General features: G+C 42.8%; 1 protein-coding gene across 2 annotated transcripts in view; it reads left to right on the top strand.

Moving 5' to 3' along the window:
- Positions 1-1,128: 1,128 nt before the first annotated feature.
- Positions 1,129-14,838, top strand: part of ADAM17 (ADAM metallopeptidase domain 17) — a 33,451-nt gene continuing 19,741 nt past the window's right edge. Inside the window, exons 1-2 of one of the 2 annotated variants that reach the window (XM_068183481.1) lie at positions 1,129-1,270; positions 13,540-13,672. In XM_068183481.1, the coding sequence (XP_068039582.1) occupies positions 1,174-1,270; positions 13,540-13,672 (230 nt within the window). In that variant the 5' untranslated portion in view covers positions 1,129-1,173. Of the gene's footprint in view, positions 1,271-7,030; positions 7,068-13,539; positions 13,673-14,838 lie in introns of those variants that run through there. The other variant, XM_068183480.1, reaches the window with a different exon arrangement.

Raw genomic sequence — 14,838 nt, forward strand, 5'->3', positions numbered from 1 at the left:
AGACCAAGTATATGGTCAGTTTTCACAATGAAAAGAAGTCACTAATGCACCTTCACATCTCTGCACTTATTCATAAATACTCCATGTAAGATAAGGAGTGACAAGACAAAGATTACTGAAGATACATTATTCATGAAAGGAGAGAAAAGGTGTGGCTGAGAATTGCAGAAAGACCTTCCTCTATTTCGGGCTCACACACACCCACTGATGATCCACTACATGGGGGACACATTTGCTCCAGCACAGGACTCAACAGGGACCCCCAGACTCTTCTAAAGCTTCACTCAGACCCTCTGTGTCATCTGGAATAGCGCTGGACACCTCCATGTGGGCAACTGAACAGAGACCTCAGTGCCTGGCAGGAAAACAACAGATGATCACGAAGACAGATGTAAATCCTTGCACATGGGAAGAAAACAGTCCTACATCACATGTGGAATAATGCTGTCTGAACTGACCACTACATGTCAGGAGTGAGAGCTGGGAAGTTTAATGTTATTTATAGGACAACGCCAGCTCAGAAGGGAGAAGCAGCAAACGCAGCTGTGAGTGGCATCACTGAGCGTGCAAGGCCTGAGAGTACCAGGGTCTTGCCCAGGCAGGTCCACACCTCAGAGAGGGGCTGTCCCCAGAGAGGGGCTGCAGAACCCAGAGCCTTCTCCCTTTCCAGGGGTCTGTTCCTGCCCTGGGAAGGCCGTGAGGGGGCTGTGCTGAGGATGTCCCAAGAAAGCAAGCGCTCTCAGCAGGAAGAACAGCATTGCCAGCGACCAAGCACTGGAACAGATTGTCCAGAGGCTGTGTTATCTCCCTCCCCGAGTATACTCAAGAACCATCTGGATGCAGTCCTGTGCCATGCTAGGATGACCCGCTGGAGCAGCGAGGCTGGACCAGACGCCCCGCTGCGGTCCCTGACACGCTGCCCCATGCCGTGCCCCCATGAGGGGAGCAGCCGGCGCCTCACGGCCTCAGCGCGGGGCGGGCGCCTCCCCCGCGCACCGCCCCCGCCCAAGATGGCGCCCCCGCCCGCCCCACAGTGCCCCGCGCGCAGCTGCCGCGCTTCCGGGTGCGGGCCCAGGAGCGCGGCGGGCCCGGCGCGGCGGGCGGAGGGCGAAGCTGCTCCCAGCGGATGCGAATGAGCGGGCGCGCAGTGCCGGAGGAGGCCGCGCCCGGACCATGAGGCTTCGACTGTGGCTGGTCACGGCCCTGGTGCTGCTGTGGGGGCCGGGCGGGCTGGAGGCGCTGGGGCACCCGCAGCGCCCGCAGCGCTACGGTGAGGACAGGGCGCGACCACGGCAACCCCGGAGGGGAGGGGAGAGAGGGGAGGAGGAGGGAGAGACCACTGCGACAGCGGGGGGAGGAAGGCACGGCACCCCCGCCTCTGCCCGGGGCTAGCGGTGGGTGATGTGTGGGGCCGGGCAGAGCGCCCTGTAGCTGAAGGCATCGCCGATGGGCAGTGTTTGGGGTTACTGCTCCCTGCGGGGAGGCGGGGCGACACCATTGTCTTCTCACTCGCGGTCTGCTGAGGAGTTTTCCTCGCAGGAGTTTGCATTCTGTTAAGGCGGGATAATCGCAGAATAGGTCGGGTAGGAAAGGACCGCAGTGGGTCATCTGGTCCAGTGTCCATGCTCCTGCAGGGTCATCCTGGCTCGCATTCCACAGGATTGCAACCAGGCAGTTCCGGAATATCTCCAGTGAGGGAGGCTGCACAGCCTCACTGGGCAAAGTCATATAAATGGCCTCCCTTCATAGCTCTGTTTGGAGAGCCACCAGAGAGCCCGAAGCCATTGGAGCTGAAAGGACCTCTAGAAAAGCTTGACACGGAGGAGAACCGCTGCTTTATTTGACTTCTGTAAACAGTTTTGCATCTAAGCTTCTGCTTTGCAATGAACAAGTTGTAGACTTTTGTTTGATAAGCAGAAGTTTATCACTGAAATGGCAGATGGACTCCTGCATGAGGCAGTGGCCGTGTCTTGCCCTTAAGGTCCGTATCTTACGTGGATCCTTGTCTTTGCTCCATTTTTCCTCTTCTCTGTATCATAGTTCCTCATCACTAGAGCAGCAAAATTTTTGTTTCCTTTAAAAGCTTTTTAAAGGAAAAATATCTGGCCCCCACACGAAAACCCCAAACCCCCTGTTTTGAAAATCAAAGGTAATCAAAAGGTAATCAACGGTAATCAAAATCACAAAAATAATTTTGTGATAAGTTCTGTTGCTTTCCTTGAGCCCATTGCTGTGCACGGTGGGGATTCACATGGGATGATGCTGACATTCAAATGAACAAATGAACTGTCTAAAGACAGTCTCTGAACACTGTTCCAGTGATTAATCAGCTGTACATTCCCATAGAGATTGCTGTCTTGTCTCCAGTCAGTGAGGCCAGCAGGGACTGCTCCAAGTCTCCTTTCTTGGCTTAGATCTCTCAGCACATTTCCTGACAGATGTCTGACCTCTGCCCTCCTCTCCTGCACCTGAGGTGGATTTGTGGTTCTGTGCACACCTCAGCAGTTTGGATCTGTAGGAACCTGGGAAGGATGGGGCTAGTGGTGGATGCCCTAGGAAGTGCGTGTCCTTTCAGCATCAGGGAGGTCAGGGAGGTCCTGAACAGCAGTTGCACCTTGGGCTGTCAGATTTCATTCCTCCTAAAGGACCCCTCTGCTATGAGTTTGTGCAGTCTTTATCTGATGGCTTTATCTTCTTGGCCCACGTACCACAGTTCCTGGACTAGAAGCTCTTCAATTTTATGAAATACTGCATGGAGGAAAACCTCATTTCTTCTGTTTCTAAATGTTGGAAGAATTATTCATTTCTTTCACACCTGTAGTGACTTACATACCTATGCAACTTGCCTCATTTTTACTACTGTTTGTTGTTTAAGTGATAAAATATTAGTCTATATAATAATTCTTAGTATGAGGAAAGCATTATGACTTTATTGATTACTTTTGTCTATATATTTTGTGTTGGATTTTTATTTATTTGAGATGTATGGTCAGGGCTACAGGAAGGACACCATTTGTAATACAAAGGCAGCATAAATGTATAATTATGAATGCTTTTGATTTTGTTTCCTTTCTGAGTAGTTTTTGGTCTTTAATAGTCACTCCAAGCTCTCTTCTATTTGTGGTTTTTTTTTTTTTTTTTTGTTTGCTTTAGAGTTATTTTCTTTGGGGGTGGGTTTGTTTGTTTCTGTTTTCTTTTGGTGTTTCCCCCCCCCCCCCCCCCCCCCCACGGAGGTTTTTTGTTTTGCTTTGAGTGGTAATAATTGTACTGATATACTTTGTTGTGTAAATACAGTGAGGAACTCTTTTCCTCCCGTGTTATTTCACACATTCACACCTTGAATTTCATCACATGTTTTGTTTTGTTGTCCAGTAAACTAAACTTACAAAAGTATTGTGTGAGGGAACTTGAAAAATCCATGTGTGCTACATTAGCTGTTACTTTTATCCACACACTACTGCCATATATATATACATATATACATATATATATGTGTGTGTGTGTGTGTGTGTGTATAGGAGGCACTACTTTCCTAGTATCTTATTTAGCCCCAGGTCTAGTAACTTACATGTCGTTGTTATTGTTACCTGTTTGCCAGGCTGGGACACTGAATGTGTTTGCTGATTAGGCCCTTAGGTAGTACCTGGAGTGGAAATTGGTCTGTTCAGACCCCCTGCACTGCACCAGTGGCTCTTTAGTCTCATACCACAGTTAGGAGTTGACCAGTTCTATTTTTGCAGTGTTTTGTAACTCTTGGGGTAATACATTCATATCCTGTTGATTTATTGGTCATTTTCTTGAGTTGTTATAAAGCCTCTTTTCCTGAGTCTCGAACACAGGTCTTTACATACATCCTATCATGACAAAAAGTCCCTTTTGGGGAGCTTCTTATCTCCTCTGCAGTTACTGGTACTGGCCTTTAGCATCCATTCCTGGGACTGTATTTGCAGCTTACTTGCTTTAGAAGCCCTTTTGTTATTTAGCTGTGTGGTTTCTTCTCATAAAATAAAAAATATTTCAAGTATTAGCTTTCTGCCGTTTGTAAGCTGCTTTTAAAAATACCTTTGCCTATTTTATTGTGGTTTTATGTTCATCTTTTGTTGGAGTTCTGTTGTCCTCATCTTACAGCTTGTTTTTCTGAATATCATCTTTTCCTTCTAATAATTTCAGTGTTATTATTTTGAAAGCTTTGTTTATCCACAGCTTAATTTTTGGGAACTGAAATCAGATTTCTGATGAGCTCTGTCTGTAAGGAAATTTCACGAATTAACATTTTGTGATTTCTATTGAAAACTTCTCGCTTATTACTCTGAGTTCAGTTTTTCAAGGAGAAAAAAGAAAAAAAGAATTTGACAAAGAACAGAATAAGTGATAAAATGATGTGGGTCATTTTCCAGCTTTTTTTTGGCTGAAGTAATCTTAGGGTGTGGTGCTCCAGGAGTCTAAACTGATCTAAAATGGGACTGCCACAACCTGACCTCAGCTTTCCAATCCCTTCCCATTCCTGTGAGCACATTCATGGAATGTGAGCTGTCTGGCAGTTAATATCTTTTTTTGTTTGTTTTTTCCCCCCCTCTTTTTTAGTTTTCTTTTGGGGTTTGTTTGGTTTCTAAATTAGTTTTTTTGTTTTTTTGTTTGTTTTTTAGTGGTTTGGGGTTTTTGTTTGCTTGGTTTTGTTTGCTTTATTTTCAGTAAAGGATATATTTTCTCTCTGTGAACTCCATTATTGTGGAGCAGCTCCCAGTGTGACTGTCCAAGCACCTGCCCCATTGTTTTTGGGGGGTGGAAAGGGTTGTGTTCCAGGTGAGGAATGAAGGCAGAATGATATCTACCTCAGTTTGTCTTTAGGTGTACTCTTTTTAGTAATGTTGACATCAGGGATCAATTTCCAGAGAAGTGGGGCTCTACTACTCAGTACAGTGACTGATACTGTATTTTGGCCCCAGAAAAATTAATGGCAACTCTTTCAAGATTTTTCTCTTTGTTGTCATTTATCTCTGAAGATAAGCTTTTATACCTATAAAATATTTATGCTGTTTGTCTTGGAGTTCAGACACATCTGAACGGTAACAAAGCCTAATGTACTTGAAAAGAGTAACAGTGCAGATATCCAGCTTAGGTGCTGAATAGGTGAATAGGTCACTGAATATATTTAAAGAATTGCCTGAATCTGAATTACAATACAGTGGTACAAGTTGTGTGCTGCCACTGTGCAGCATTTATGGATGCCCCCAACAGTGTCTGGATTGCCCCCAACAGAGTCTGGATGTAAAATGTGTCTTACTCTAATGTTGCATCTTTTGAATGAGAACTTTTTGTCTCAAGCTAGGCAGGGAACTAAAATAAGATAGTTCTTCTGTTGCTGGACAGATGATATTCTTTAAATCACTCACTGGGGATCTTTCTCTACCTGCCACCTTGCACTAATAAAATCTGAGGCAAGTACCCTGATTTTCACCAGTTTTTTCTCCATACCACAGAAATACCACACAGAACTCGGAACAACTGCATGAGCTGGAGAAATGGTACAAATGGTTTGGTGCAAACCTACCTAATGCACATCAGAAGACTCTGATTTAGAAGTTGTTGAGTGAAAAAAACAAATGGTAGTGGTGTTGATGAATAAACCAGGGCAGCTAAGTGATACAGAGGGCAGCATAAATTGATTTGCAGTCAGTTTTGAATTTTTCACACTTGGTGTAACAAAATGCAGGAAGTCCAAAGGCCTGGAATGTAACTTGCTGCCAGAGAATTTAGGGATTGGAAGTTTAGCTCAGTGTCAAGAATGTGCAGTAAGATAATTAGTGGAAAAAATCTTAATGCAAGGTTAAACTTTATCCTGCTGGACTGAAGCTTCTGTTGGAGACTAAGGCAAGACCTAGGTGAGGGTCAAATGATTCATTTCTCTGCCATGATCTGCCTTTTTTGTTACAGTTTCTTACTCCATTTGGACATCCTTTGAAGCAAGATTACTGTTTTAGATGGAGCTGGTTTAGCAGTTTGTCCCCAAAAGCTGAAGGCTGAGTGTATTTCTCACCATGCATCACATAGTGGAGAATTCAAGGACACACAATCCCATAGCATGTGATCCCTGCCCAGGATGTGGTGGGATTATTTCAAAATCATTGCAGGAATTTGTTGATGCAGTGTCTCTGTATAAACAGCAAATGCTTGGTGTAGACATGGTCCTATTGAATGCAAATTACTAGTATTATTTTTGTGTTGTGGACTAGCAATCTTTTCCATGAAGTTACTTAATATCAAGGTTTTCAAGCACTTTTCTCAAGTTTGTTTTCATTTGTTCAGATGAATAGGTCAATGTTTCCATTTCCAACTGAAAAAAGTGATTGAAGTGTAATTTCTGCAAAAAGTACTCAAGGTCAACAAAAAGAACAATGTCAATGCTACATTAAATTCTAATTACTAAGAATTACCTTTAACTGTTGTAAGATTTTTGTAATGGGAGCATAATCCAGTGCTCAGAATGAGTTTGGTTTTCAGTAGTGCCAATTTGTTCTTACCTTTAAGCAGACGAAAAGTAAAATTCCTGTTTGCATTTAAGATTTGGGGTGGTTTAATTTTTTCCTCAGTAAAAACTGACAACTTCACTGCTGCTCTACATTGCTGATAGCAGCAGTGACTCATCTCAGTTTCATGCTTCTACCACTCTGGAATTTTTGTGTGCACGTGCAGAAGCCTTAGCATGGATTTCTGCTCTGTGGCTGGAAGGGCCGAGTGAGGAAGCCCAGCCGGCCGTACTCTAGCACTGGCATTCTGACTTTACATTAGGATGTAATTGTGTGTTTTGTAGTTGGCGGAGATTTGTCTTTGCAATAGAAGTTTATATTTAGTTTCTGTTATAAACAGGTTAGTCCCCCACCCCAGCTTTTTTATAAACTGTAGGAGTCCAAGTTTGCCAGACTGATGATGGCATGTGCTTTGCTGTGAACCCAAGAGCTAGGTTTTTTTAACAAAGGGCAGTTTATCCTGCTCTGTCCTTTTCTGTGATCTTCACGTGCAGCACATGAACTTGCCTGTTTTGGGGATGTCCAGCAGCCCTCTCAGTGGTTCTAATGATCTTCCTGATGTTTTCCATTCTTGCAGATACATGTAATAGTATTGCCCATCTGTGTCACTTGTCTCTTCACAATATCCATCCCTGTCTTCCTGTGCTGCCCTAATGTGCATTATTTGTACTTTCCCCCCCTCATTAATACTTGCATTTTTAACCTATGTAGGTGCATGGACTGGGAAGTGGGAAGGCAAGGGGGCTCTGTTATTGATCAGTAGATGCTGATCAATAATTACTGAGGTGTTGAACAAGAACATGATATCCCTTGGTTTCCTTTCGCATCTTTTCAGGTTACCACTGAAATAGTAAAATTCTGTGCCTCAGTACCTGTGATGTGCCTCAAATTTTGGAAGCTTGTGTGTGAATGAGTCCTAAGTTGTATCCACAAGGAAAAGAAATGCAGTCAGAAGTGAAGGGGTTGGTCTCACAAGTGTCGTCTAGACAGTAATTAGTGTCTGCCTAGAATCAGCTCCACTCAAACTTATTTTGTGACACAGCAGGATTTTGTGATGTGGTATTTTTGTACAGTAGTGAGGCTTGTAGTTTTTTGATAGCCAGAGAAATGGTCTGTTTCCAGAGACCACTGCATCCCATGACTGGGCAGTTCCTCTCTGCAGGATGTATGAAAGCATGTGATTTGGGGGTGGGTTGTGCTGGGGTTTTTTGAGCATCAAGTCATATGATGCTGTTCTGCTGTAAGATGGGATGGCTGTATTGCCCTCGTTTCACTTTAATTATGAGGATGGTAATTCAGTAGACTTCCTTATTTTTTATAATGCCAGTATTTGGCAGGATATTGCTTTTTTTTTTCTGTTTGAAAAACGGTCTGTTGTCATTAATAAGACAGATGGTTATTAAATCAAGTAGATCCAACAGTGTAAGTTTGGTTCCTCACTGGTCCTTATTTAAGATGTGATTAGTGAAGGAGATAATTTGCAAGGTTGGAAATGTGAGAGGTAATACATAGGAGCCATTGTGTGTATTCAGCTGTATTCAAAACCACCAGAAACAGCAGCTTAATTATCTATACAGCTTCTGCTAAACAGAATTTTCACCCTTAAGGTGATATCCCCACTGCCTAGAAACAGGTGCTTATTTTACTGTAGGGAAAAACTTTGGAGTAGTATAAAGGTGCTGCTGCATTTTTCCTGAGATGAGCTAGAGGGTATTTAGTAAGCTGTTAGTTTTTCCATGATACCCATCACTGGCATGTCTGAATGTGTGATAAGGAGGGAGTAGTTGCCCAGTGTAACTGCAGGAGAAGTGCACTGTGGAGTAGCTGGTGGACAATAAAGCAGCAGCATCCCTGCCCTCCCTGCACAAGGGCTGATTAACCCTACCCGGAGGCTTCATCTGCTGCTGAGTGAGTGAGTGCAGGTGCCTTGTTTTCTCACGTGGTTTGACTAGGCTGATGTAGCTGGGATCAAGTTAAAAACATGCCTTTTAAAACATTCAGCTGATGTGGCTGACCATTCTTACTAACAGGTTTGTCCAGAAATGTGCTCAGAGTGTAAACTCTTATCTTGTTGTGGTTTATTATTAGAACGCTGACATGTATTTGGTTCTTGCTTTGAACTTGCTTCTCATACAGGTTCGTCTGTTTACATGTTCTTGATGAGCAAAACAGCAACCACTCTTCAGTGGAAATAAGTAAACATGATTTATCTAAACTGTTGAAAGCATGGGCTGTTTTGTGTGGGATAAGTGTTTCAGTTCACTTTGTATTGTGTCTCTGGCAATGTCTCTGTACCAGATGTACTGGAGAAAGATGTAATAGCACGTGCAAGGAGTTGTTACAGAACAGCTTTCCCACGATGAACCTTTTCAATGTGTCCTCTTCATCAACAGTCTCCTAAAAGCAGCATAAGCTGTTCAGAGAGGGTATCCACAAACATTTATACACGACTGCATCACCTCCTGCCTGGCACAGACCATTTGTGTGCCCAGTTGAAATACAAATATGTTTGCCTTCTCCATTAGCACTCTCTGGAATGGTGCTGCAGCCAAATGATCCAGCTGTGTTGCAGCCAGTGAGCGGCTGTTACTACAAACACAAGGGCAGCTGTTTTATGTAGGGTCATGGACACCTGCTTTAGCTCTTGAGCTTCAAGCTGGAAAGACTCCAGTCTGTGTTTCCTAGTCTAAATTCTGAGACTCTGAATTATATTTCAAATTGTTGTGTTTAGTTACTTCAATTAAAATATTTTAATGTACAAGAAGAGCATACAAAACTAAATAGTAACAATAAAGAATATGGAGCCCTTCTATTCAGTCACTCCTCAGCTGAATCAGAAAAATTGTTACTAGTCAACTGCTTATAAGCTTTTGATAGGTGTTTGATACCCATTGGAAATCAGCTTGAGATCAGAATCCATATATAGTTGATGAGTACTGTATAAAATAGAGCCTGGAGCTCCTTCCTCCGTCTTGGAGATGAAACTGATTTAACAGTCCCACTACAAAATCCTTCCTTGAATGTGTTTGCAGTGCCTGTTGTAGGAGTGCTCCCTATAGGCTTGTCATCCCATTCCAGCGCCTTTGACAGAAAAATTACTTCTGCTTTTATTTATTCCCTTGGGATGATTGGAGAGATAACTGCAATCATTCCTGCAAGTCTCACTGATTATCTAATGGTCTTTTTTAAATCCTAAAAGTAATTTTTTAAAAAAGTTTTGGATCCTGAGTTTTAGGTAGGAATATTTTCTATCATGGGATAATTTTGAAGAGAATTCTGGAAAATATTAATTGTATCTTCTGGGTTAAAACTTCATGCTTCTAGATAAGCTTAACCTTTCCATAAATGATGCAGTGCAAAAGAATGCTTATGAAATGGCTGACTTGCCACATTTACTTGTTGGGTTCCAGACAGTAGATGGGGCATGAGATCATGGGAATTTACTGTTGTACTTATGAAAGCCAAGCTGGTTGGAGAAGGCTGACATTGGTATTTGAATTGCTAGCTGAGCACTGAAAGAGGAACTTCTTTTGAAATACATGCAGTGGCCTCCAACTCAGGGAGTTAAGCTGTTCTCCCATGCTCTTTGGTGCTGGTGTAGAGTTTATTAAAAGATAGATTCCTGTGTTGAGTCTGAAAGTCTAGTGCCAGGAGACTTTTAGCCCAGAAACAAGGTGAAAAAAAGAGGCAAGAGTTGGTGAGTTCAAAGCTAGGGGTAGAGGTGGATCAGTGCTGTGGATTTCATCTTGGGAGCTTTGGGATATTGTCTTTGTCACTGATGTTCCTTCCTTGTCTCTCTTACAAATCTGATTTCTGTATGTTCTTAGGAGGTTTCCCTCTGGGAAAGAAGGTACCATGAGGTGAAGGCTGGTGACAGTAAACAAATACTTGCCATATCAGGATGCAATTAAGATGTTTCCTAAAATGACAGGAGTGCAGAAATCTAGGAGGGTGTGGGAGGGATGAACCGCAAAAAATGGTTTGGGAATCCTAAGCTCAGGTCTGTTGAAGCCCATGGGAAATGACTCTTGGACCATAATGAAGATAATGGGGAAAGAATGCCAGAAAGATTTTAAAAATTGAATAAAAAGTCAGGTATATGCTTTCTATGGCTCCCATCCACAGACTGCTGTACAGTTGGATTCTGTACAGTTCTGTGTTTTCTTTAAAATAATGACACTTAATCTTTTATTTTCAATAAGCCGTGAACATGGATTAATTTTCTCAATATGAACATTTTACAGAAAAATTTTGGTTTGAGTGTATTACCAATGTATTTGTTCCACATCTGTCTGATACCATAGTTAACAGATTATGTCTGGGAGCAGTGTGTCTTAAGCCTCTACTTATGTTGTAAGTAAATTAAAAGCAAACAAATTTAGGATGGGTAAGAGGAAATATGAACAAGTGCACTCTTGTTTCAGGGTTACAGGAAGTGGGAGTGCCGTGTGTTTCATTTGTTACTTCAATCGAATCATCTTACTCATCTTCATGAACTTCTTAGGTCTTGTTCTTAGTACCCTTCCTGTGTCTCTGTGAGGCATTTCCAGAAGGATGTTTGTGTATATTAAGGTGGAGTAGGACTTGCCTACCAAATAAAAAAGCCTGATTTTTTTTAGCAGACTTCTCAGTTCTCTTGCCATGAAACTGCAACATTTTGTCTGGCCATAGTGGCAACTGTGTCTTGCTTTTTGGCATGGCTTTCTCTTGGTTCCGGTCTGTACTTCAAAGGCAGAGGTGGAAAAGGACAGTAATGTTTTGTAGCTGGGGTTGTGCCTCTCGGGCAGACCTTGCGTGGCAAGTCCCCGAACAACACGACAGTGGTTCCACACCTCTTGTTTCATGCCCCATGTTCCACACACTTGGTCTGTATCTTAAACCAGTGTTGGATATTCTGTATATCAGCATTCACTTTAATTGAGTGGTCAGCTCTAGCCTGAGTGTAGTGAGAGAATCTTGAGTTTGATTAAAAGAATTCAGAACTAGGCAGTTTACTGAGTTTTTTTTTCCAGAACTGATTTCCTTGTCTGTTCCTACACTCTTTCTAGGCGGTTCTGGATGAGGGCAGATGCCAGAAAAAAAGCAATTAATTAGAACAGACTTTGTAACGAAAAAAGAGCTGTTTGGAGGGGGAAGTTAGGCATTTACTCACTGCGTGGCTCTAGTGAACCAGCTCTGCAGCATATGGCGACCTTAAGATGAAGGCCCTGCCTGACATGCAGCAGTGGGGCATATGTGGGGAAAATCCCCACCACAGAAAATATGGTGATAGAGACTTGTCTTTGCATATGACCCAAAACACATGGTAGTCATGTGCAGGTGCTCTCGACCTGAGGGTTGTAAACAGAAATCAGGAAATTGCAACTGCTCTGCCCTTCCTGTGTTGCTCAAGGGCCGGGGAGGAGCAGGCAGGGAGGGAGAAGCCTGGGAACTGCTGCTCAGTGGCTTCTGCTGCCCAAGAAAGCAGCCGTGTTGCCTGTGCCTCACTCTGTGAGTGGGTCTGGTGCAGGGCCAGGAGGGCTGTGAGGGTCATCTTTGCTTCTGTGCCTTCCTCGCCTCAGTGTACACAAGCACACTTGTGGCCATACACTGCTGGTTAATTCTCCCCACCCACCCCCTTGCAAAAGGAAAAGCAAGGTGCTTTCCTTGCCCTGATCAGTGCATGTGTTCTTAAAGCTTTCCTGGGCTTTGGAGGCATGGATTTGGGGATAAATTATGGTACTGAGTGTCAGGTTTAAAAAACCCATATTATTTCAAGAGCTATGAGCATCTAGATTTCAAGTTGGCAGTCTTGGTTTGTTGCACAATAACTTGTTAGTGGTGCTGCTTACTTTAAAATCCAATAAAACACATGAGGTGGCTTTGCTTAGTGGGGTAAGCTAGTGACCAGGGACTCGGAAGGACTGTCATTTTCCTTAACAGAAAACCTCTTTGGTAGCTATCAGGTCTGGTTTAGAAGCATAGCTGGAAGTGGAGGGGAAGGAAACAGGAATTTTTTTTTAAAAAGAATGTCTGGGTGAGCACTTCTGCCTCTTGTAAAACATACCTGAATCCTCATTTAGTGCAGTGAAGAGTGAGCACCTCTGGCTGAGAAGGAAAATGGCAATGTGGGAATAAGAACCTGTTGTTAAGGCTGTAAATAGCAACTGAATCTGTCAGTGTTAGTAGAAGCCAGGGTGGTTGTTGGGTGTCCTGATGGGTGGTGGGTGCTCCAGAGAAGCAAGAGTGTGGATGGGTGTTTTGACGAAGGAATGCCATACAAAGTAGCAGGAGGCTTTATCAGCAAGAGCCAAGCACTTTTTGCAGCTGTCATGTACTTGTTAATGGTGGAAACATCTGAAGATTATTGACCTGGATTTGTAATGTGTGTACTGTTCCCATAGGAATTCAGGCACTTGGTCTCCTTCCTCTGAACAAGTTTTCATGTTCTGAGTAGGAAAAGGAGTTTTGCATGATGGTAAGGTATTGGGAAATCAGGCTATCTCACATGAGTTGCCTTGTTAGTTAGTTTTGATTGATTGTGCTGTGCAGATAACCTGTTTTCTGGCTACTGTTGGGCAGAAAGGCCCAATACAGTCCAGTCTGCAGTTAACTTGGTTTAAGTCTCCTAGGTTAAATTATTTTCTTCCTCAGACTCATGTGGGGACCAGCAGGTGAGGAGAGTAATTCACCCCAGTGAAATGGGGACGTTCTCCCTATGTAGTTTCTTTGGGGCAGCCAGGGAGGGTATGAGTTCTGCATTGCTGTGGCACTAAAAAGGATGAGGTGATTGCTCAGAAGTTGTAGAAAAAGTGAAGCAAACTTCATCTCTCTCAGATTGTCTTGTCTCACTCTATTATTTCTACTCGCATACACAAAATAGGCCATTACAGAAATGTGCAGTAGTTATCCTAAAATTAGAGCAAACTGTGGTCTTGCTGTCAAAATGGGAGTCTCTGGTTTGCTCTTTTTTTATGTGTGCATTTGGAAAGAAAGTCTTTTGAAACTAAAACTTTCCTTGTTGGTCTTTCAGACACAGTTGAGTCCATGCTTTCAGACTACGACATCCTTTCTCTGTCTAGCATCCAGCAACACTCACTGAAGAAGAGGGACCTCCAGCCTGAGACACACGTAGAGAGGCTCTTAAGTTTTTCAGCCCTGCAAAGGTAATTAAATCATCAGTGATGAAATAATATTTTCATTCAGTTTCTGATGTGTAATGTGCAGTTTCAAACCCAGAAATTGTCTTGTTTTCTGTCGTGACTGGCCAGTTCTTCTAGGTTAGTGATCTGCATGGTTATATGACTTCAGAGAGGCTCAGAGGAAAGGGGAAAGTAAGTTCTATTTTATTTCTCTGATGGCTGACATGGCAGTAATTTAGGATTTCTTTTGCTTTATTCTTAGGTTTAGTTTCATGTAGGTTACTCCCACTGATTAGGTTGGATCTCACTTATACCTCATCTGGCAATGTTGTCAGTTCTTCTCAACTGTCCTCTGGTTCTTGAAAATCTCAGCCTTCAGTTTGGGAAGTGTGTGTGGTGTGCTGCCCAAGAGATTTACTGTATTTATTTTCATGGAGGTTTAATCCTTTTCCTATTGAATATGTCCCATTAAATAAAACACTTATTTTCATCTTTTGTTTGTTTGGTTTGGTTTTGTTTTTTGGTTTTTGTTATAAGATGGGAAATAAAAGCTCAGGTGAAAGGAGGAGAAGTAGAAGGGAGCAGGCATGAAGACAGCAGGAATTTTATTCTGAGAGTCAGACAAATGCCTTGCAGGTATTTGAGTGCTGAAGTTGTGAATCTGAAATGGGGAGCAGGGTCAGAATCACACTTTGTATTGTTTGTCTGACATCTTTTGTCCTCTGTGTATTCATGTGCCTTCCCCTGTGTCATCTTCAACTGTCATGCAAGTTATGCATAATTTTTGAAACTCTGAATGTTTGAAATTCTTTTGAGTTTGGAGGGGCGATTATGAAAGGTTAATGGGATCAGATGTCTGACTGTCCCTGTTTTGCACTGCCTCATGCACGCTGGCTTTAGGGTGAGGTTGCCAATGACGATTACAGAATAATTGCAGAGGAGCATGCCAAAAATCTTTCACCTAAAGCCCACACAAACCAAGAGCCCATGAAGCTTCTTCCAGAAAAGGTTATCAGCCTACTTCTTGGGATAGTTTTCAGTTTTTGTGACAATATGTTGTAAAAAATGTAGGGAGTTCAGATTTCTTTTTATGGTCTTTTGCCTGTATTATGTCAGAAAGTAAGAACTTCAAGATAAGTTAGTTTCAAATAGATGAAGAAATTTCTTGGTCTGATTTTTTATTTAATAGT

The sequence above is a fragment of the Anomalospiza imberbis genome, chromosome 3, assembly GCF_031753505.1.
Source record: "Anomalospiza imberbis isolate Cuckoo-Finch-1a 21T00152 chromosome 3, ASM3175350v1, whole genome shotgun sequence".
Classification (NCBI taxonomy): Eukaryota; Metazoa; Chordata; class Aves; order Passeriformes; family Viduidae; genus Anomalospiza; species Anomalospiza imberbis.